Here is a 20,418-nt window from a genome sequence, read left to right as displayed (position 1 = left end):
ATTGGCCCCTCGGCGTATATTAGCTGGGCCCCCGGGCCCCCCCCCCGCGGGGCCGCCGCCGCCGGAGGCTCGATCGCGGGTGAGCCTCCGGCGGCGACTCCGTCGAGGGTGCGCCCTGCAGGCGGCTACGCGCCACGGCGGCTATGCGCCACGGCGGCTATATGCCCTGCCCGGAGGGCAGCTACCCTCGACGGAGTCGCCGCCGGAGGCTCACCCGTGAGCGCATCGAGGGCGCTCTGCCGGCGGCTATATGCTCACGGCTCACTCTCGTCGGTGCGCCGCTGGGTGGCGCAGCGCACCGCCACCGCCGCACGCCGTGCGGCATATAACCGCAGTGCTGACCGCAGGACGACGAGAAGCTCAAGCTCAAGGGCGAGGTCCACCGGGTGGTCGCACCACGCGACCAGAAGCACCAGTCCAACTTTGTCGAGGTAGGTCGGCGGCGGGCGCGCTGACGGCAGTTCAAAAACCACAAGATCGTCTACCGGCGGTACGCCGGGCTCTTTTTCTGCGTCTGCGTGGACTCGAGCGACAACGAGCTCATGTATCTCGAGGCGATCCACTACTTTGTCGAGGTCCTGGACACGTTCTTCGGCAACGTGTGCGAGCTGGACCTGGTGTTCAACTTCTACAAGGTCTACGCGATCCTGGACGAGGTCTTCCTGGCCGGCGAGATCGAGGAGACGTCCAAACAGGTCGTGCTGCAGCGGCTGGAGAACCTGGACCGGCTCGAGTAGATTGTACATTTAATGCACTAGCGCTTCAGCGCCTGGAAACGCTTGCTCAGCTCGTCGAGCTCGGACAGGCCCTTGGCGAGCGGGGCCGGCGCCAGCGGCCCCTTGACGCTCGGCGCCGGGTTCTCGGTGGTCGAGCCCGGCGGGGCGACGCTGATGGGCGGCACCGCGACCGGCGCGTCGGCCGGCTCGGCCACGCCGCCCGCCGGCTCGTCGTCGCTGTCGTCGCCGGCCAGGTGGCGGCGCTCCTTCTCGGGCAGGCCCGACCACGGCACGCGGTACGTGCGCGCGACCTCCTGCAGGTAGAGCGTGATCAGCTCGGCCGGCGGCGGCTCCACCGCGAGCTTCTTGACCACCTTGGGCGAGACCTTGCCGGTGGCGTTCTCGAGCGCGTCCCGGTAGAACTCGCGGCCGAACTTGAGGCCCATGATGTCGCGCACCTGGTGCAGCTCCTTGATTTCCGTGCGTCCGGCCGCGTAGATGATCGACTTGACGGCCTCCTCGAGCCCGGGGTCGCACTCGCGGCGCTGGTCCATGAGGCCTATCCGGGCGAGGAGCAGCTCGCAGTAGAGCTCGAGGATCTCGAGCAGCTCGGCGCTGATTTCCATGCGGATGATGTTCTCGACGCGGATCCGCGCGCTGTCGTCCTTGCCGCTCTCGAGCAATTGCGCGATGTCGCGGCGCTGCTGCTTGGCCACGGCGATCTCCTTCTGCTGCACGTGGCGCAGCCGGCTGATCGACAGCTTGAGCTGGATCTTGAGCCGGGCCTGGGGGTCAGCGCTGTTTGAGCCGCACGCCGTGCGGCTTATAGCCGCCCGGCCGCGCCGCGCCGCCGCGCCTGTCCCGCGGCCGCGCACGCGGTGGCCGCCGTCCGGGGCCGCGGCCGGCGCGGCGGCGGCGCGCCGTCGGCTCGCGGCCCCGTGCGGGCCTGGGCGGGCTCCGAACGGGCACTTACGCTCATGGGATTTGGCGGCGGCATCGTTTGTCACTCGGCTGGTTCGCTGTGCCTCGCACACGTCTCCAAGTCGCCGTGCTGGTGTCCACTCGTCAGGCCGTCGGGTCTCGTGTCGGTCAACAGCGGGACTGCGGTGGCCGGCGGACTCGGCCGTTATCACTGGGACGACAGTGTTACCCGGCTATCGCGGGCGCCGCACGGCGTGCGGCTCGGCTAGCGGCAGGCTCTATTGCTATATACACGCTACGCGGACTGCGCGCGCTTCTTCTGCAGCTTCTCGGACGCGTAGCGGAAGCCCTTGGTCAGGCCCGCGGTGAGCAGGCCCTTGGCGCTCTGCACGGTGCTCGGCCACTGCACGGTCTCGCGGATGGCCGTGCTGATCTCGTCGCGCAGGTGGTCGCTCGTGGCGATACCGCGGTCAAACTCGTTGCCGACGACCTTGCCGGCCTGGGGCGGCGCCGTCGGGCGGCGCACGCCGTGGCCGTTCTCGTAGCGCGCGTAGAGCCGGTCGCGGAACGCGACCGGCAGCCGGGCGACCATGTTGCTGCGGCGGGCCGGGTCCATGTCCTGGACGAGCTTGGCCGAGGACAGCGGGTCGCCGCCGCCCGCGGCCGACAAGACCGAGATATTGGGCAGGCTGTTGATGAGCGACACGTACAGGTTCGAGAAGTTGTCCATCTGGTTGGTCACGATGTTGTGGACCTTGCGCGGGTTCTCGCCCAGCTGCATGCGCGGGTCGCCCATGTACGACAGCGACGCGATCGTGTGGTAGAGCTCGTACTCGGTGAAGCGCTCGGGCAGCAGCAGCAGCGCCGTGCGCAGCGCCGAGATCAGGTTGCGCTGGTTCGCCAGCCGCACGCGCGGGCTGTCGCGCAGGATCTTGACCGGCTTGTGCAGCCGGCCCGAGACGTAGAGCGTGTTCCACGAGACCAGGTCGTCGCACAGCACGTCCAGGTTGACGACGCCGTACTTGATCACGAGCCCGTTGAGCTCGACGTACGGGTTGAAGTACACGCCCGCGCCGAGGTCCTGCACGTACCCGACCGCCCCCGAGCCGAGCCGGCGCAGGAACGAGTAGTGCGCCGGGTGCTGCTGCATGTTGCGCGCGTGCCAGTCCTCCGTGTGCGTGACGCCAAAGATCAGGTCGATCTGGGGCTTCTGCACGGCGCCGGACTTGTACAGCGCGCCCTGCGAAAACACGCCCGAGCCGTACGCGAACGCGTACCGGATCGGCGCCCGGAACAGCCACAGCGTCCGCCGCAGGTTCTCCTTGAGCTCGTCGTCGATGGGGATGTGCTGGTTGACGCCAAAGTGCCGCGGCAGCTGGCTGAACGTCGTGATCGAGCGGAAATCGACGTCCGTGTCGAGCACGCTCTCGTCCTCCGCCGGCCGCTCGGGCTGGTTCGGCAGCGTCGCCTTGCCGCGCGCCCATGCGCGCGCGCGGAGCGGCCACCGGCCGCCCGCCGTCTGCCGGTCAGCGTCGTTTCCGTCCGGGCCGCGGAGCCGCCGGCACGGGCCAATTGCGTCCGCGCCGCGCCGTCCTACCATTGTCCGTCTGCCAATCACGGCCGCCATCGCGCTGTCGGTCGATCGCTCGTGCTCGCCTGCGTGCGCCTGGGCGGGTGTGCGTGATCTGCCGAGGGTGCGTCGTCGAGGCAGAATTTGCGGAGAGCTAAATGCGCGAGTGAGTCACCCGGGGCGGGCCAGATGACATCACGGCAAAACGGCCGGCGGCCGCGCCGCGGTAACGTGGGTGCCGTTCTGGCGCCCCCGCCGAAATGTCATCCCGTAACCCGCAGGTTACGCGCCGGGTAAAATCACGCGATGGCCCCTGCGGCCAGGGGCAGCCGGGTAAGCAGTGACGACAGCCCCAGGCCAGATGGCGCGGGGCCTGCACGATCGGCACAGACTCAAGCGGCGTCCAGACCGTGGCAGGTGAGTCGGCGTGTGGCGGAGCCGCGCGGGCCTGCGTGTGGCTCGGCCCCGTGTCGCAGCGGCGGCGGCTAACGGCCAGCAGCATGTGCGGAGCAGCCAGCTCGACCGAACCGGCCTTTAGACGGGCGTGAAGGTACGTGGTGGGCGCCAGGCTGCCGCGCCGCCGCCCGTGCGGTGGCTGGCGGCCGTTGGGGCGCCAACGGCGCCGCTGGCGTGCGCCGGCGTCGCCCGGCGCCTCCCGCAGTACGCCGTGGGCTGACTCGCAGGCTGATTCAGCGGCAACAACTCATCCGCCGTAGAGGATATATACCGGACCGCCGGCCCTGGGCGCTCACAACGACATGGGCGGGTGTGTGGCGTGGCCCTGGCGCGGCTGGAAGCGGCCGGCCACGATCGACCTGTACTTTGGGTTCTACGACGAGTACGAGCCGGCGGAGAGCGACAGCGACAGCGACGCCGAGCCGGGCCCGGCCGCGCTTGCGCTCGGGCCCGAGGAGCGGTCGCCGCTGCTGGACAGCCGGCGGCGGCGACAGCAGCGGCAACGGCGCTCGCGCGGGTGTTTGGCCGCGCTGTGGCCGTGTTGGCGGCGGCCGCGGGCCGAGCCGCGGACGGCGCGGCTGCGGCCGCGCGACCTGACCAAGTCGTCGTCGTCGCTGCGGTCTCGGCGCGAGTTCTACGAGTCGGACGACGACCTCACAGACGCACAGATGGTGCCCGACAACTTTGTCGTGTCGCTGCCGCTGCGCACGACGCGACCGCGGTCCGGCAGCGACGCCTCGGCAACGACAACCAGCACGTTCAGCAGCCGCGTGGGCAGCTTCTGCGGCAGCGTGATCTCGCTGGCGTCGCAGTTCAGCGCGCGCTCGGACCGGTCGGACCGTTCCGAGCGCCGCCCCGACCGCGCAGATGTACACTAGGCAATGTATTGGCCGCGGCCTCACATGAAGTCGTCAAAGTCGTCAAACTTGGAGAAGTTGGTCGTGTCGCGGCTGTCGTCGATCTTGGCCGACGCGTTCGACAGGTTCGGCTTCGCCGCCGATTTCTTCTTGCCCTTGTTCTTCTCGGCCGCCTTCTCGTCCTTGAGCTTCTCGTTGCCGTACGCGGTCAGCACGCTCGTGCACTTGCGCGTGTTGTCGCTCGACAGCGGCGCCGCCAGCGCCTTCATGAACTGCGGCAGGAAGATCATGTAGTTGGGCGCCTTGGCCAGCCCCGTCAGCACGTCCGCCAGCTGCTTCGACAGCTCCTCGAACTCGGCCTTGGTCTTCGGCTGGAACAGCGGCAGCGACGCCAGGTCGACCTCCGCGGTGGCCGCAGCCACCTGCTTGGTGTCGTCGTCTAGGTCCACGCCACCGAACAGGTCCGCCGCGTTGTTGAGGTCCGACTCGAGCTGCATGCGCTGCAGCCGCGCCCGCCGTTCGGCCTCGGTCTCGTTCTCCTCCTCGGCAAGCTCGGCCAGCTTGCGCTCGCGCTCGAGACGCGCCTTCTCCTCACGCTCCGCCACCCGCTGCTGGATCGAGACCTTCTTGCGCGGCTGCGGCGCCGGCACGTCGGCCGACTTCTTGGCCTCGTCCTCCGAGTCGGCGTCCCACGAGTCCAGGATCGGCGCGTCCGAGTCCTCCTCGTCGTCCCATTTGGACTTGGGTGCGCTGACCACGGCGCTCGTGCTGCTCACAAACTCCTCCTCCTCGTCGTCTGCGGGTCAGCGCTGGTTCAGTTGCCAAGAGAGCCGTGCGTGGCTGACGAGAGCGGCGCGTGGCGGCTGCGGGACGGTCTGCACCGCGACCGTCGGCCACCGGAGCGGGCGCCGGGCGGCCAGGGCGCGCACACGCGGCGCGCACGGCGCTGCCGCGGTCTCACGCCGTCTGCACGGGGGCCTGCCCATGCGCGTGTGTCCGCAGCCGCGGCCGTCCACAGCCTCTGTGCGCCGATCCACGGCCCGCAAAGCGCCCGCGTCCCGCCAGTCGCCCGCGCCCACGTCTACCTACCCCAGTTTGCCATTTTCTAGTCTCTGTCGGTCCTGTTGCCCGCGTGCGCGCGCTGCGTCTGCTTGTCTCTATGGGCCGGAGGCACTGCTGGCCAAAATTTTCAGAAAATTCGCCAAAAAATGCGCATAGCCCTAACCCCAGCGGTTACGGCCGCGAGGTGTCCGCCGGGTAATAGCGTCCGCAGGCGCGCCGCACGGCCGTCGCGTGGCCGTGAGACTCAATGCGACGCAGGTCCAGCGGCATCGCCGGCGGCAGCCGTGAGCCGCACGGCACGGGGCTCACACACGGACGCGAGCCGCAGTCCGTGCGGCTCCTACTCGGGCGTTGGCTGGCGGTCGCGTGCTTACCCGGCGCGGCACCTGCTTCGCCAACGACAAAAAAAAAAGCGAAAAATTTTGAGGGCGCAGAAAAATTTTATAGAGCAAGCAGGTCGTATTCGCACAATCAGCATCGTCGTTTCATCGTTGGTTTTTTGAATATCACACAGCCGACAGTATGGAGAACGGATACACGTCAGACTCAGAGGAGGAGCTCGTGATCGACTACTCGGATCTCGAGCAGAAGTACGCCGTGTCGGCCGAGGAGGGCCTGGACACGTTCATTGTGATCGATGGCGCTCCTGTCGTGACGGAAAAGAAGGTTGAGGCCCTGACAAAGATTCTCAAGAAGCTCTTTGGCGAGGTCGGCCGGATCCGCGAGGACGGCGGATTCTACATGCCGATGGAGGACGGCAAGTCCAAAGGGTACGTGGCTGGATCAGGGCGCGACTGACAGACAGCTACATCTTCGTCGAGTACGAGACGCCCGAGCAGGCTGCCGCTGCCGTGCGCACGTTCAACAACCGCAGACTGGACCAGAAGCACACGCTGCTGGTGAACAAGTTCACGGACGTGCAGCGGTACGCCATGACCTCGTCTGAAGCCGACACATTCGAGGCACCCGAGGAGGTGCCGTACGTTGAGCAGGAGCACCTGCGCTCGTGGCTGAAGGAGCCGTCCTCGCGCGATCAGTTCATCCTGTATCGCGGCGAGGACGTGGGTGTGTACTGGAACCGCAAGCTCGAGAACCCGGACGTGATCGTCAACCGGCCGAAGTGGACCGAGACCTACGTGACGTGGTCGCCGCTTGGCACCTTCATGTGCTCGGTCCATCGTCAGGGTGTGCAGCTTTGGGGCGGCGAGTCGTTCAGCCGCAAGGTCCGTTTCGCGCACCCCGGCATCCAGCTTATCGACTTCTCGCCCAACGAGAACTACATGGTTACGTGGTCGCCTGAGCCGATCATGCTGCCGCCGGAGGACTCGCCCGCGCGCGCGTCCGTGCCCTTCACGTCCGCAGACGAGGGCAAGCAGATCGTCGTCTGGAACGTCAAGACCGGTCTGCCCATGCGTACGTTCTCGTCGGCCCTGCCCGACCCGGACCCGACCATTCCCAAGAAGATCAACTGGCCGGCGTTCAAGTGGTCTTCCGACGACAAGTACCTGGCCCGTGTCATCCCCGGCCAGCAGATCTTCATCTACGAGACTCCCGGAATGGGCCTGCTCGACAAGAAGAGCATCAAGATCGATGGCGTCGTTGACTTCGAGTTCAGCCCCGCCAAGCTCAGCACCGGCAAGAAGAAGAACGGCAACGACGAGCACATGCTCTCGTTCTGGACCCCTGAAGTCAACAACCAGAGTGCGCGTGTGACCGTCATGAAGGTCCCTTCCAAGGAGATCGTCCGCACGCGTAACCTGTTCAACGTCGCCGACTGCCGCATGCACTGGCAGAGCGAGGGCGACTTCCTCTGCGTCAAGGTCGTCCGTTACACCAAGACCAAGAAGTCGACCTTCACCAACCTGGAGTTCTTCCGCATGCGCGAGAAGAACATCCCCATTGAGCTGGTCGAGCTCAAGGAGACTGTCGTCAACTTCGCCTGGGAGCCTAAGGGTGACCGCCTGGTGATCATCTCGACCGGCGACCTCACACCGGTGGCTACCGGTCCGGCTGGTGCCGGCGCTGGCCGCGCCGGCGCTGCCGTGCTGGCCCCGGCCCCGCAGTCGACAGGCGAGACCACGGTGTCGTTCTACGGTCTCGAGCGCTCTAAGGGCGTCAACGGCCTCTTCCGCCAGATCCGCACGCTCGAGAAGAAGAACAGCAACTCGCTGTTCTGGTCGCCCGGCGGCCGCTTCGTCGTCGTTGCTTCGGTTGGCACGTCGACCTCGACCAACGGCTCGCTCGAGTTCTGGGACTTTGATTTCGAGGGCGAGCGCAAGGAGGGCTTCTCGGTTGAGGATGTCCCCGCCAACCTGCAGCTCATGGCCACCGGCAACCACTACCAGCTGACTGACGTCGAGTGGGACCCCACCGGCCGTTATGTCGCTACCTCGTCGTCCATCTGGGGTCGCGCGTCCGAGACGGGCTACCGTATCTGGGACCTTAAGGGCGCCCTTCTGCGCGAGGACAGCATGGACCGCTTCAAACAGTTCCTGTGGCGCCCGCGTCCGCCGTCGCTTCTCACTGAGGAGCAGAAACGTCACACTCGCAAGAACCTGCGTGACTTTGCCAAGAAGTTTGAGCAGGAGGACATGCTCGAGGAGACCATGGCCAACCGTGAGTTGGTCGAGCACCTGCTGCGTCTCTTCGACGAGTGGTACGCGTGGCGCGAGACCGTCGAGGAGGGCCTGGCCGAGGAGAAGGCCGCGCTCGGAATCGATGACTCGGTCAAGAAGGAGGAGCGCGAGGAGATCATCGAGGAGCTTGTCGAGGAGGTTATCTTCGAGAAGGAGGAGGAGCTCGAGGACTAGATAGGTGCATCCCCCCTTATCCCACCCACTTGCACTGCCTGCTGGCTGCGGCTGGATCGGCCATGGCTACGTCCGCCGGGCTGCGGCAATAAAAAATTGGTTACGTCTCTTACCGACTCGCTGGTGTAGTCTGCGCGTCTTTGAAGTCACGCCAGTAGAACGACCGAAGCAAAGGCCTCCCTTAGGGGTATGGCCTGAGTAGGCCAAATTAAAGGCATCAATAGTAGGGTCACGGTAGCGTCTCCGAAGCTACTGCGAACTCTACCGCCGTCGAAACTTCGGTTCATGCCGCGTAATAGTGTGTCGCCGATTAGGTCTATCAGATTATATCTGAGCGCATGCTGCTACTATATGTGGTACGATTTCGGCTTCTGGACTGGAGGCGTCGGTCTCAAACTACATGGAGCGTTAGGCCGTCACTTTGACCGCAACTGACATTTCAATATCAGACTAGCTTCAATCGTCTGCTCTTCTAGATGACGGGCAGGACCAGCTGCGTAGCAGCGAACTCCATGCAGACCCTCAGATTTCCATATCTGTAACGTCCAAAGAATGCACGCGAAGTGGCTGGGCCTATAGGACTCCTCAAGAGCTTAATGAACCGATTGGAAGGTGCCATATTCGCGTTGGTCTCGCCATGCATTCGCGCACATGGACATGACACTATGCGTAGAGTGGCACAGCCCTGGTGGCACACACTAACGAGCCCTGGCGGTCGGTCGTTGCAGAGTGTCTGCTACGGCGCACCTTCGTGTCTGGTCAGACCTCGCGCGCGTGTTGTGCGTCGCGTCTGCTTGCCAAGCCGCACGTCCAGCTGAGCTGAACCTCTAATGAGCAGCAAATGGATACCACGGACGACTAGAGGCCTAGCTTACCAGGCCAGTCTCCTAGTGGCCTCTTCCGCAAAAGGGCACAGTTTTAGTTTGGCGGCTGACCTATGATCCAGTTGCTTGGTGCGCTGTCTAGCCGATCGCGAGTGCCAGTAGTTTGGCTATACGCGCAACCAGCCGCCCGGTCAGCCGCTCAGTGCTGGTACACGCCATTGCTCCAGCCGCCGGGCCAGCCGACGGACCAGCCGACAGGTAGGCGGAACTTAGGCCTGGCAGCACTTGGGCCAGACCGTTGCACATGCACGTAGTGAGACCGTTGGGTTGCGTCCATTACCAGGCCGACCTCTGTACAGCACAGTACACGAGAACGGACCCAGCTTCCGCATTGCTTGAGAGAGCAGACGGGGTAGGCCTTGTGCCAAGGAGCAGACTGACACGAACACGCGTTACACTCTGGATTACCGCTAAGTGTGCTGGCCCTGCCGGCGCAGCTTGGTCCGGCACGGTGCTGGCGTGCCCAGTGCGGTGGAATTGCCGGTACGGTGTCACTGCTGGTTCGGCAATGTGGCCCACACGGTGATATGCATTTCTAAATTATCGCCTTCCATCGGCTTTACAGAGCGTGTAATCCACTGGAGGAGTGCAACACCGACGAGCCTTGTATCGATATGCAGTGCAGGTTTTAGCGGTTTGTGTAGAGCGAAGTGTATAATCACGGAGGCTCAGCGCGTGAACATGCAGCCGCGTGCGTAAGCGGGCCGAGAAGAGGACGGTTATGGCGGGCGTTTGCTGTTACGTCCCATGCAGAAAGATGCAGCTGTGCGTCCTCGGACCTTAGACAGCGTAGGGCGTGCTGCCGTGCAGGGATGTGGCGGGCCACAACCGTCACTCGATAGCAGGCGGACGCAAGTCTAAGACATTAGACCCGAGAACAGTATCTACAACCGGACCGGCGGGTGGCTGCCGTGAGACTCGACGCTGTGGTGCACATAGCTTCTATGAACGACTCGTCGGCTGACGCACGCACTTTTGAGCAGGTTTCCGTGTGGCCCTACGCCGGTGCTCCATGTAAGATTATGCGCGCCCAAACCGGCAAACATTCAAGACAGTGAGGTCCAGAGGCGTTACGGGCAGTCCTCAGGGAGGAGCGGTCCAAAGCTCTCAGTCAGGTACGGTGCATCTCTCTGGGCTGCCGCGATCGGTTGCACATGCTAAACTTCGACCCCCTCCCCCGTCGAGCTGTCGCCTTGAGAACGTAAAGCTTCCGCTTGCCCGGTACGGGAGCTGCGCTCGTGTGCCACGCTGGCCTCCGATGTCCAGGGCTTTATTGTGGCCCTCCGGTATTCGGAAGTGGTATCCGGATCTACTGCGCTGTGCCGAGTTTCGCAACAGTTCCGAATTACTGCCTCCGGCATTTGCTCGGTCCGACTGGTCGATGTATTGCAGACCGCTTCTGGCGCGACACACGCGACAAGATCATCGGCTTACAGGCAGCAGACCAGGGCGCCTATGCCCCTGGACTCATAAATACGCACGTAGATAGACTAGCGGAGCTGCAGCCGACGCAGCTATTAGCTGGACAGTAAAACTCTAAATATACCACTAAGGCACAAGGCACACACCATGACTGCAAGCGCGTGCGCTCAGTGCCCACTGCAGCATCGGTCCTTAATTCGGGGATTCGCTTAAACCGCGGAGCGCGCTCTTCACGCGCGACACCACTCACTAGCAATTTTTTCACGAGCAGCACTAACCGGTACCGGCTGGACACCGGAGGGTGCCACCTGACCGTAGAGCTCTACAGACCTTCTGGTGTCAGCAAACGACTACACCAGGCCGCGTCCTGTACCACTAGCCGCTAGCGCTGATAATGGGGGGGATTCTCCGGCCATTCAGTGGGGGCATAGAGAGAGGAGGACGACAGGCGACAAATGGCTGCAGCTAGATATCGACTAGACTTTGTCTGGACACAGTTCATAGTCGACGCCAACTGCTCTAGGGGAGATGGTAATGACCAGGCGTTCGGCGCTTGCTAGCCGGCTCTCAGGCAGCTCCATTAGCCGGTACAGATGATGAGCCTCGGCACTGAATGAATCTGGAGGGTCGGATTGAGGGCAGCAAGGACAAGAGATGGTCAGAGGTTTTGTCCGGTACTGGGGCGCACGGTCGGCAAATGCCAGACCCGTGTAACATTCGATTACTGCCGGTGGCCTCGTGGCGGCTGAATGGCTTCCAGGATGCTGGCGCAAAGTCTCGACCCCTATGCTGTAAGCCGGGCCGAGCGATCGTCTCAATAACGGCTAAACACCGCCTTCTGTCCGAGATGTATAGTGAGCTAGGCTGTCGACGCCGGCGCGGTTTTCGGTAGGCAATACCCGTAGGTCCGAGCGTGGGCTGAGGAGGTTTTCATCAGCCGCCTGCCGGACCAATTGCGTCGGAGAATAGTTGCGATGTGGTATCGGTTGCAGCCGAGCTTGCGCATGCTCTGTGGCGCTGTGAGCGCGTGGCTTCATGCGCAATAAAGCGCGCCAGTACTGGCCAGAACGTCATACTCTACGGCAGTCAGGCGTCCATCGTGTCCAAGCAAGAGTGGAGAATAGATACCGATTAGTAGCAGCCATGTTCCCGATGCCCGGCAGCACCACGCCGCGTCAACTGATGTTGGCTGGCGGCAGACAGTACGTAGCGCTCTGTGTTAGCGCACAAAAGTGCATTGTGCCATTACATCGAGAAGATCGCGGCAGGCTAAGATTGGCCCTGTGTGGCGGTCGACATGCACCGGCCCGCGCCCGGAATGCATTGGCGTCGTAATGGTGCAGCCACTCGCGGCTCCGATGAAGGGCTACTTACTGTCCGGGAAGGCTCGCGCCAGCGCGGTATTTGGACGAGAGGCGCGGAACTTGCTCCCGCAGCCACCGGAGGAACAGGGCGCCAAGTTGGCGGGGCCGAGTTATCTAGCTAGTGACTGCAAGCCACCGGATTGCCGCATGACCATCCGAGGCCGGGCGCCGCACTCGCTGGGCGGTCCGACATTAATTCAGGCGTTAGCGTCGGCATAGATCTTCCGGACGCCGCACACCATGACCCGGGACCGCAAACCCTTCCAGCCGCGCCAGCCGCGCCAACACACCCGTGTTCTCGCGTGGCCCACTCGATCATATATCGTCGCCTGACCATTTACGGCGCGCGAGAGCGGTACAGCCTCCTCCCCGAATATGGCGCACGAGCGGCACAGGCATCGCTTGTGCCACTTTCCGCGCCAGCCGCAGGTTACACAGGGGTGGTAGGCGGCTGGCGGCTGGCGGCGCGCTGCGGTAGTACCAGTGCAACGGCTGCCCCGGTCGCTTGGGTCATGCGCAGCGGCTGTCTGTACGGGGCAGACGCGGCGGCCAAGGTGGGCTCGCGGTCGTACGGCGGTACGCTGCAGCATACGTCCCGATGCGTGCAGGCCTGCACGCATCCGGATGCATGCATGCACGCTAGCGCAGACGCTGTGCATTTATTGTGCGGCCGCTTGCGCCGCGCAGTCTCCATGTCCGTGTACCGACACTACCGGGAGAGACGCTACACACCGTAGTGCGCTGCGCTGGCGGTATCTAGCCTGGAGTTCTGGCGCACGTCCTGTTTACGTGCCTGGCCAGCTTACCGCGGGAGCCGCGAAAGCCGCCAGCAGCCGTCGATCGAGTGTGTGCATCAGCTACGCGTCCGGAGGCCGCACTAATCTCTGGATCACAGAGTATGCGAGCGCGTCTTTTGAGCCACACTTCTACTGCCTGGTGTAGTGGCAAGCTCTTGCCGGCATCTACCGGCCGGCAGACGGCCGGCTCCTCAGAATCCTCGCGCGACTCCTGTCGCCCGCATGCTGCGCCCACCACTATCCACCGCTCCGTGCGGGGTCCTACTCGGCGTCCATCGCGCTGGCCAGTTGTCAGCCGCAGACCTGGCTCACCCTGTTATCGGATCGCCAGTGTAGCATTCAAGCCGTGCGCGCAGCGCCACGCAGAGCCCTGCCGGCCTGCACTAGTGCGCGCAAGCCGCAGACCACGCATGCACTCTATAAGAAAACCAAAACGCAGATGCTAATGCTAAAGTTAAAATATAGCGTACGGGGAAGGTACACAGACATACATCCACCACGCGTACACCAGGCTGGAGTAGAAAACAACCCAACCCGAAACATACGGGTACCAGAGCAGCAAGACAAACATCTCAGGCTCACGCAGCAGTGCTGCAAGGCTTAGGTCGCACGGCTATTGGATTAGACTTCGATTCTAGGCTTTACGGCGCCTCGGTTCTAGTCTCAAGCTTGAAGGGTTCAGGTTCATCAAAGCTCAAGCTCGCAGGGCTCCACAGATTGTATAAGTCGCCTCTCTGGCAGGTATATACACACGCTCACGCAGCCAAAACCAGGCTGTACCGCGACTCTCAGCCCCCACAGACGCCGTAAGGCTACCTCAGCACCGGGTTCGTCCAGACCAGACTTTCGCAGCTTCAAACAAGGCCGACTGGATTCACCGGGCTTCAGAGCAGACGAAACTGTGCTTCTGACGTCCACCGCGGATGCAAAGTATACAAAACCGGTCAGAGATCGGTGGCAGCGAGGCATACAGCACTGATAGATCGTGTGCAGCACCACGCATATAGACACGTCTTTTGACCATTACAACGACGGCTGCCTATCCACTTGCGGGCTGCCAGTTGACTTTCCAGCGCGTCCCTACCATTGCCAGGTCGTGGTGCGAACGGACGGCCTCCTGCGGCAATCAAAGTGCCTGCTTGAAGACGAGATCGCCCTCTAACCGACTTTGCCTGACACCGCCGCCCCTTGAGTCGGCTTGCTCTCGAAATATCTTCTTACCACGAGCGTGTTTTGCGACTGTACCTACTGTCGCGCATTGCGTCTTTGTGGCACCGATCAGGTTTGTTTAGCCAGCACACGACAGCCGCACGCTTACGCGGAGGCCCATCTTGAGCTGTAGTACTGGCCAATCTGCACTCACCGCACGGCCGCCGATTCATCGCCTCAATTTGTCTTCGCGCCTTTCATACGGCCGCCACCGTTAGCGGAACCGTCGTCAGTCAGAATCCTAGCAGCACTAAGACTCGGCCACTAAACCGGCAGAGAAGCCGGCTAGTGTGTACGCGTCGGGCAATAGCAAGGAGAGCTTAAAAGCCGACCATTGTTCCTTGCTCCTCACTCGAAGCCTTCCAGTCACCGCGCGTGCCTGCCACCGCCCGAGCTTCCTTGTGTCCCAGTCAATTGAACGGCCGCCAGACGGGGTCTCTAGTCTACCCGTCCAGCCACAATTGATCTCGCTGGCAAGGCGCGTCTACTTGACACAGTACTCGTGCGTCTGTCACCCGGATCTGGCCACGCCGTACTCTCGTGAGATCTGGCTCCGTGGCCGCCGTCTCGCTCGCGCTTCGGCCGCGATCCTACTCACCCGGTCGCCAAATCTGCTCTGCCGCTGACGTCCCTAGATCCACAAGATCGCCCTGCGTCTGCCGCAGCAATCAAAACAATGCATCCCGCGCGTAACTTGCCTGCGTACTCGCCCTACCTGCAGCCCCAGCACCCGCAGTATCCGCCGCACAATCAGCATCCGCATCATAATCAGCACGTCGCGCATTCACACCAGCCGCAGTCCCAGCCAGGTCAGCAGCCGGGTCAGCAGCCTCACCACTCACACCACCAAGTACAGGCCCACCACCTGCCGCAGCTTCAGCATGTCTCGGGCCCGATTCCAAGCTTGAGCCAACAGGCTCCATGGCAAGGCCAGAGCGTGTCGGCCCACCATCACCACCACTTGCCACCACCCGGCGCGCATTATGCTGGTGGCCACATGATGCACAAGCCTGCTGGCGCGCCACTAGGCCCTGTCTCAACATTGGCTTCGCCTTCGTCGATATCGTCAGTGTCTTCGGGCGGCTCAACAGCCTCAACGACGCCGACAAGTGCCGGCACTAACCCTCCCGGATCGCTCTCCAAGGATGGCATGGCCAGTGAGCACAGTATCAAGCACGAGAATGGAGAACCACAGCTTCCGTCGGCCGACTCCCTGGGAGGTGTTCCCGGCGGATCGCTTGGCAGCATGTCGGGTATGCCGGGGTCTATGGCTGAACCATATGAGCCGTACACGTACTCGCTTCGAGTCGTACAGCAGCCAGTGCGTGCACGGATGTGCGGCTTCGGCGACAAGGTAGGATCCAATGGTCTCCCTGTTTGTGAAACTCTGACAAAGCGAATAGGATCGTCGCCCGATTACTCCGCCGCCATGTATCCAATTGATCATCCGTGACAAAGCCACAGGTAACGAGGCCGACATAAGGTACGCCGACATGCTCAAGAGGGCTTTGCTGACGGTATAGCAAGCTCGATGTATCCTTCTACGCGACGACTGTTGAGCTCTGGTCTGCCGACGAGCAGCTGAACCAGAACCTCGTGCGTACGCTGAATGGTCCGGCTGGACTCTCTGCGTCATCGAGCTCCGTACCGGCCGGTAGCCGGAGTGGTGACTATTACAATGATACACACCAGAGCGGCATCGGATCGTCTCAACTCGTGCCGTCGAGCGCTATTCCTACACCGCTGCACCAGCTGTCGACACCAAACAGTCCACCGCCGACTAAAAATCTCATCGGATCTGTCGTGGCGACAGCCTTTAAGCTCTACGATCCTGCCGGTAAACTGGGTGTCTGGTTCATCCTTCAGGATCTTTCTGTGCGGACTGAGGGCGAGTTTAAACTGAAGTTCTCGTTTGTGAACCTTGGCCTGGGACCTGCCATGATGCCGCCGGACATGCACTCACAGCACAGCCAACAGCCAACCAAACTCTCGCCGTCATCACAACAGCTACCGCATATGCAGCAGCTGCCCCTCCAGATGTCGCCGTCTCACTACGGGGGCCCGGGCGTCGGCAGCCAAAAGCACTCGCCCGGATCGCACGCGCAATCGCACAACGGAACGCAACCCATCAAGACGCAATCGCCGCCCCACGGTCACAATCACCACGGCGGCCAAACTTCCCCATCGCTATCGCATATGACCCATCAACAGTCCCCGACCTACCGACCGCAAGACATGGTCGTGATCAATCAAGGAACGGCCAAGATCCAGGCTACTTGCTTCTCGAACAAGTTCAAGGTGTATTCGGCCAAGAAGTTTCCTGGTGTTATCGAATCCACGGATCTGAGTCGGTGCTTTGTTGGCCAGGGAATCAAGATTCCGATTCGCAAGGAACAGAAGCCCAACAAAAACGACCAGGGGGGATCCATGACAGACAGCAACCAGCCGTCGCCCTCGCAGTCGCAGCCTCAGACACCTGTGTCGAAGCCGTCAGGCCAGTCGTCTGCGCCGTCATCTGCCGGCCAGCCGGCGACCGCATATCCAATTGGCCAGATGGGGGGTTACGAGCATTAGCTACGCCATGTGGAGCTATCTGCTGAGCGTTTGTGCGTAATGATCTGTTAGTCGCAATCTATCTAGTATTTACATTACTGTGGGAGTAGCGCTGCAGAGCGCTATAATACGCGGGTGGAAGTCACTGCAAGCTGCTGCAAGCAATGAGAATGTGTCGCGGCACGCGAACGTCACGCGGTTCGAATTGCAGACTTGCGCATGGGCTGTATCGCGTCAGGCTCGCTTGTGGTTCTTGCCTACGGCTTTCTTCCCTCCGTAGGCAGGCAGAGCTGGCCCGGGCGAGCGTGCTATCAGGGATGTCTGGCAGGCCGGGGGAGACGCAAACCGCGATGCTGTGGTGGTCCCCCACCACTTCTGGCGACAGAGTCGCTCGTGCGGCTGGCACCATGTGAGCTGGCAATGCCGGCGGAAGGGCACGGGTGCTGCGCTGACGCCAAGGCACAAGGTTCCGCAAACGGACACATGGGTCACCTCTTAGATCGCCGAAAACCGAATCCACCGCTATCTGGCGGGATGATCGGACCGTCCCTTTGAACATGCAACCTATAGTATCATTCCGTAAGGGGATAAGAGCGTTGCGGGACGTATGGCGTCTAGGACTAGGATGGAGGTTGACTTCTACTTGGGGTAGCTTTTGACCGTGCGAGTTTTGAGTTCGACATATAGAGTTCCATAGCCGCGATGGTTGGGTAGTGAAATGAATAGCAGACGGCGCTATTGGGCACTAATGTCGGTTTGATGCTGATCTAGTAGCTGTGCAGACGCGACTATTGTTCATGCAGAATCCAAACACGCGGCCAGTGGCCCACTGGCGTCAACCGGTGTGGCCACTGACAGCCAGTTTAGCACTCGTTAGACGCATGGAAGCGCCGAGTGCAGCGCCGAGAGCAGCAGCGGGTTTGGCGGCCCGCTTACCAACCCCATGTGCCTGCTTCGGTAGTGATCGGACGACGGCTGGATACGCGGTTATGACGCGAGCTGTTGCGCGAGCGCAGAGCATGGAAGGGCCACAGAGGCGCACACGTGCGCCTCGGCGACTGGGCCGCAGCAGCAGCCGCCGTGACTGGGGGCTTCCGAGCGGTTGTTGGCGGCTGGATTGTGGTACTGGCCAGATGCCACGCCCAGAGCAGTGGGCGTAAATGGCCGGCTGACGGCAACCTAGTCGCACAGGGCAGGCTTTACCGTAGTCCCAATGTGGTCAGGCCAGCGACCCAGACCCACGGCCCCCGGCGAGCGTACTATCTGGTCCGGCTTTGCCGACGCCAGGCCGTTTGGTGGTCGCGACGCACAGACTTCCAGCCCACGCGCATGCTATGAGCCCGGCCGGCTGGTAGTCGGGCTTGGCGTGGACCGCCCCGCGCGGCGTCTGCGTGGCGTTGACTCCCAGCCGCCGTGCAGACCGCTATCCCTCGCCGCGTAGGGGGGAAGCCGCTGTGCTGGGCCGGCCACGGCTATGGAATGACGCACTCTCGTCCGTTCAGGCCTGGCCCAAGCCAGGATCGCGTCTCGCCGCCGGCCGTCTAGACCGGCGCCAACAGCTCGGAGGGCCCCCTGCACGCGCGTTGGACCAATGCCGCGGGTGAGCTGGGCAGTGTCTACCAAGCAGCTTGCTGCGCCAGGTTACAAGACCCGCAGGCCACGTGCAGCTGCAGACGCGGCCCTAGACGCGGCACCGGTGCGGTGCTGCTTGATAGGGTTAGGGGTACCCCTGAATTATGTCGTGCGGCTCGTCGGGACATATGCGCCGCACTTCGAGCCCGGGTTTTTGACAGGGAAAAAAATTTCGCGGCCGGATCAAAGTCTTCGCCGACAACAGAAACAGGCGCACAACCGCGCACAACCGATCGCGAGACCATACAAGACGAGATGGCCACGCTGGTACCACCACCGTCGAAGCGGCAGCGCAAGCTGGCGCAGGAGCCAAAGCAGGCCAACATCATCCCCGAGGACCTGCCGTTTGTGCAGATCCAGTTCAAGGCAGCCGACACCGGCGCGGTCACGAATGGGTTCCACCGAGTGCCCGGCGGCAGCACCGTCAAGCAGCTCGAGCTTCTACTTAATGGCCTGCTCGGAACGAGCTCGGAGGCAGTCCCGTACACGTTCAGCCTACAGAAGGACTCGGCCGGATCTGTCGACGTGACATCGGACCTGTACAGCGACGTGCTGCAGAAGGGACACAAGACGACCGAGGATGTGCTTACGCTGGTGTACACGCCGCAGGCGATCTTCAAGGTCAAGTCGGTGTCGCGATGCTCAGCGACGATCTCGGGCCACGGTGGCACAATCCTGGCGGCGCAGTTTGCGCCCGGATCGAGCAAGTACCTGCTCACGGGCAGCGGCGACATGACCGCGCGGATCTGGGATACGGAGATGGGCACGCCGCACCGGACGCTCAAGGGCCACACGAACTGGGTGTTGTGCGTGGCGTGGTCGCCGGACGGATCGCTGATCGCGACGGGCAGCATGGACAACACGGTGCGGCTGTGGGACCCGGAGAGTGGAAAGCAGCTGGGCAACGGGCTGGCGGGCCACAACAAGTTTGTGACGGCGCTGTCGTTTGAGCCGCTGCACCTGCGGACGGCGGACGACCCGATCCGGCTGTGCTCGTCGTCCAAGGACGGCACGGTGAAGATCTGGAACGCCAACACGCGGACGAGCGAGTGCTCGCTGTCGGGCCATACGGCGTCGGTGACCGGCGTCAAGTGGGGCGGTAAGGGCTGGATCTACTCGATCTCGCAGGACAAGACGGTGCGGGTGTGGGACGCCAAGGCGCGGCGGCTGCTGTACAGCCTGAACGCGCACGCGCACTGGGTGAACCACATCTCGCTGTCGACCGAGTACGTGCTGCGGACGGGCGGGTTCGACCCCGAAAAGGCATTCTACTCGCCGCAGGGCCGGTCGAGCGAGACGCTGGCGACGCTGCTGGCGCAGGCGCAGGCGCGGTTCGACAAGGCCGCGGCGTCGACGACGGCCGAACCGCACGAGCGGTTTGTGACCGCGTCGGACGACATGACCATGTTCCTGTGGGACCTGTCGGTGAGCACGAGCAAACCTGTGGCGCGGATGACGGGCCACCAGAAGCCGGTGAACTACGTGAGCTTCTCGCCGGACGGGCGGTACATCGCCAGCTGCTCGTTCGACAACAGCATCAAGCTGTGGGACGGCCGCGACGGCAAGTTCGTGGACACCATGCGGGGCCACGTTGCGGCCGTGTACATGTGCGCGTGGTCGTCGGACTCGCGGCTGCTGGTGAGCTGCTCGAAGGACATGACCGTCAAGGTGTGGGACGTGCGCACGCGCAAGCTGTTCACAGACCTGCCGGGCCACAAGGGCGAGGTCTACGCGGTGGACTGGAGCGTGGACGGCAAAGTCGTGGGCAGCGGCGGCAAGGACAAGGCGGTCAAGCTCTGGAAGCACTAGGCCAAGATGCATTCAGTATGGTACAAAGACAGTGAGGACCCGCCGTCGGGGACGGCGGGCGCGCGCGAGGCGCACTGTATATACGAACGGCCGCGTGCGGTTGTAATCAAAAATCAAAAATACGAGGGAAGCGGAGGCCGGGCAGCGGGGCAGTGCGCCGCAGGGCGTGCGGCTGGCCGGCGTCGCGCCGCAGGGCGTGCGGCTCGCGCGCCGCGCCCCCTGCGGCTCGCCGCCCGCGCCGCACGTCGTGCGGCTCGCCTCAGGGCGTGCGGCTGGCCGGCGTCGCGCCGCAGGGCGTGCGGCTCGCGCGCCGCGCCCCCTGCGGCTCGCCGCCCGCGCCGCACGTCGTGCGGCTC

General features: G+C 63.2%; 8 protein-coding genes across 8 annotated transcripts in view; 4 read left to right on the top strand and 4 right to left on the bottom strand.

Annotated features, from left to right (window-relative positions):
- The window catches only part of V1510DRAFT_417113 (AP complex, mu/sigma subunit), a 1,403-nt gene extending 580 nt beyond the window's left edge, over positions 1-823 (top strand). The window contains exons 2-3 of the mRNA XM_066933891.1: positions 348-431; positions 462-823. Of these exons, the coding sequence (XP_066788918.1) occupies positions 348-431; positions 462-737 (360 nt within the window). The 3' untranslated portion in view covers positions 738-823. The remainder of the gene's footprint in view (positions 1-347; positions 432-461) is intronic.
- Positions 755-1,713, bottom strand: V1510DRAFT_426159 (regulator of Vps4 activity in the MVB pathway-domain-containing protein; the record flags this gene model as incomplete). The annotated part of the gene is made up of 2 exons (XM_066935148.1): positions 755-1,501; positions 1,690-1,713. 2 exons carry the CDS (start codon positions 1,711-1,713, stop codon positions 755-757), a joined length of 771 nt encoding a protein of 256 aa, XP_066788917.1.
- Positions 1,714-1,932: 219 nt separating this feature from the next.
- On the bottom strand, positions 1,933-3,237 carry V1510DRAFT_403187 (mitochondrial matrix Mmp37; the record flags this gene model as incomplete). Its single annotated transcript, XM_066932153.1, has 2 exons — positions 1,933-3,156; positions 3,235-3,237. 2 exons carry the CDS (start codon positions 3,235-3,237, stop codon positions 1,933-1,935), a joined length of 1,227 nt encoding a protein of 408 aa, XP_066788916.1.
- Positions 3,238-4,447: 1,210 nt separating this feature from the next.
- On the bottom strand, positions 4,448-5,688 carry V1510DRAFT_417106 (eukaryotic translation initiation factor 3 subunit J). The gene is made up of 2 exons (XM_066933890.1): positions 5,610-5,688; positions 4,448-5,316 (listed from the first exon to the last, which is right to left on the bottom strand). Exons 1-2 carry the CDS (start codon positions 5,620-5,622, stop codon positions 4,562-4,564), a joined length of 768 nt encoding a protein of 255 aa, XP_066788915.1. The 5' UTR covers positions 5,623-5,688; the 3' UTR covers positions 4,448-4,561.
- A 253-nt stretch (positions 5,689-5,941) lies between these two features.
- Positions 5,942-8,507, top strand: V1510DRAFT_417105 (uncharacterized protein). Its single transcript, XM_066933889.1, has 2 exons — positions 5,942-6,352; positions 6,388-8,507. The coding sequence occupies exons 1-2, from the start codon at positions 6,105-6,107 to the stop codon at positions 8,390-8,392; spliced, it is 2,253 nt and encodes a 750-aa protein (XP_066788914.1). The 5' UTR covers positions 5,942-6,104; the 3' UTR covers positions 8,393-8,507.
- A 6,237-nt stretch (positions 8,508-14,744) lies between these two features.
- On the top strand, positions 14,745-16,642 carry V1510DRAFT_407171 (velvet factor-domain-containing protein; the record flags this gene model as incomplete). The annotated part of the gene is made up of 3 exons (XM_066932403.1): positions 14,745-15,422; positions 15,472-15,551; positions 15,592-16,642. 3 exons carry the CDS (start codon positions 14,745-14,747, stop codon positions 16,640-16,642), a joined length of 1,809 nt encoding a protein of 602 aa, XP_066788913.1.
- A 1,776-nt stretch (positions 16,643-18,418) lies between these two features.
- V1510DRAFT_417095 (WD40-repeat-containing domain protein) lies at positions 18,419-20,191 on the top strand. Its single transcript, XM_066933888.1, has one exon. It carries the CDS (start codon positions 18,509-18,511, stop codon positions 20,060-20,062), a length of 1,554 nt encoding a protein of 517 aa, XP_066788912.1. The 5' UTR covers positions 18,419-18,508; the 3' UTR covers positions 20,063-20,191.
- The window catches only part of V1510DRAFT_417094 (exocyst complex component Sec10-like protein), a 2,670-nt gene continuing 2,298 nt past the window's right edge, over positions 20,047-20,418 (bottom strand). Inside the window, exon 2 of the mRNA XM_066933887.1 lies at positions 20,047-20,148. The gene's annotated coding sequence lies outside the window, so the exon portion shown is untranslated. The remainder of the gene's footprint in view (positions 20,149-20,418) is intronic.

This window comes from Dipodascopsis tothii, assembly GCF_038497935.1.
Source record: "Dipodascopsis tothii strain CBS 759.85 unplaced genomic scaffold V1510scaffold_15, whole genome shotgun sequence".
NCBI classification, from domain to species: Eukaryota; Fungi; Ascomycota; class Lipomycetes; order Lipomycetales; family Lipomycetaceae; genus Neoaidaea; species Neoaidaea tothii.
Note: the sequence above shows the minus strand (reverse complement) of the source record. Positions and strands in the feature narration are given on the sequence as shown.

What these genes read in the sequence shown, in the direction of transcription:
- V1510DRAFT_417105 (XM_066933889.1), top strand. Translation starts at nt 6,105, where the DNA reads ATGGAGAACGGATACACGTCAGACTCAGAGGAGGAGCTCGTGATCGAC. An exon ending in GAGGACGGCAAGTCCAAAGG is followed by an intron (nt 6,353 to 6,387) that starts GTACGTGGCTGG and finishes ACTGACAGACAG; the next exon opens with CTACATCTTCGTCGAGTACG.
- V1510DRAFT_417095 (XM_066933888.1), top strand. Translation starts at nt 18,509, where the DNA reads ATGGCCACGCTGGTACCACCACCGTCGAAGCGGCAGCGCAAGCTGGCG.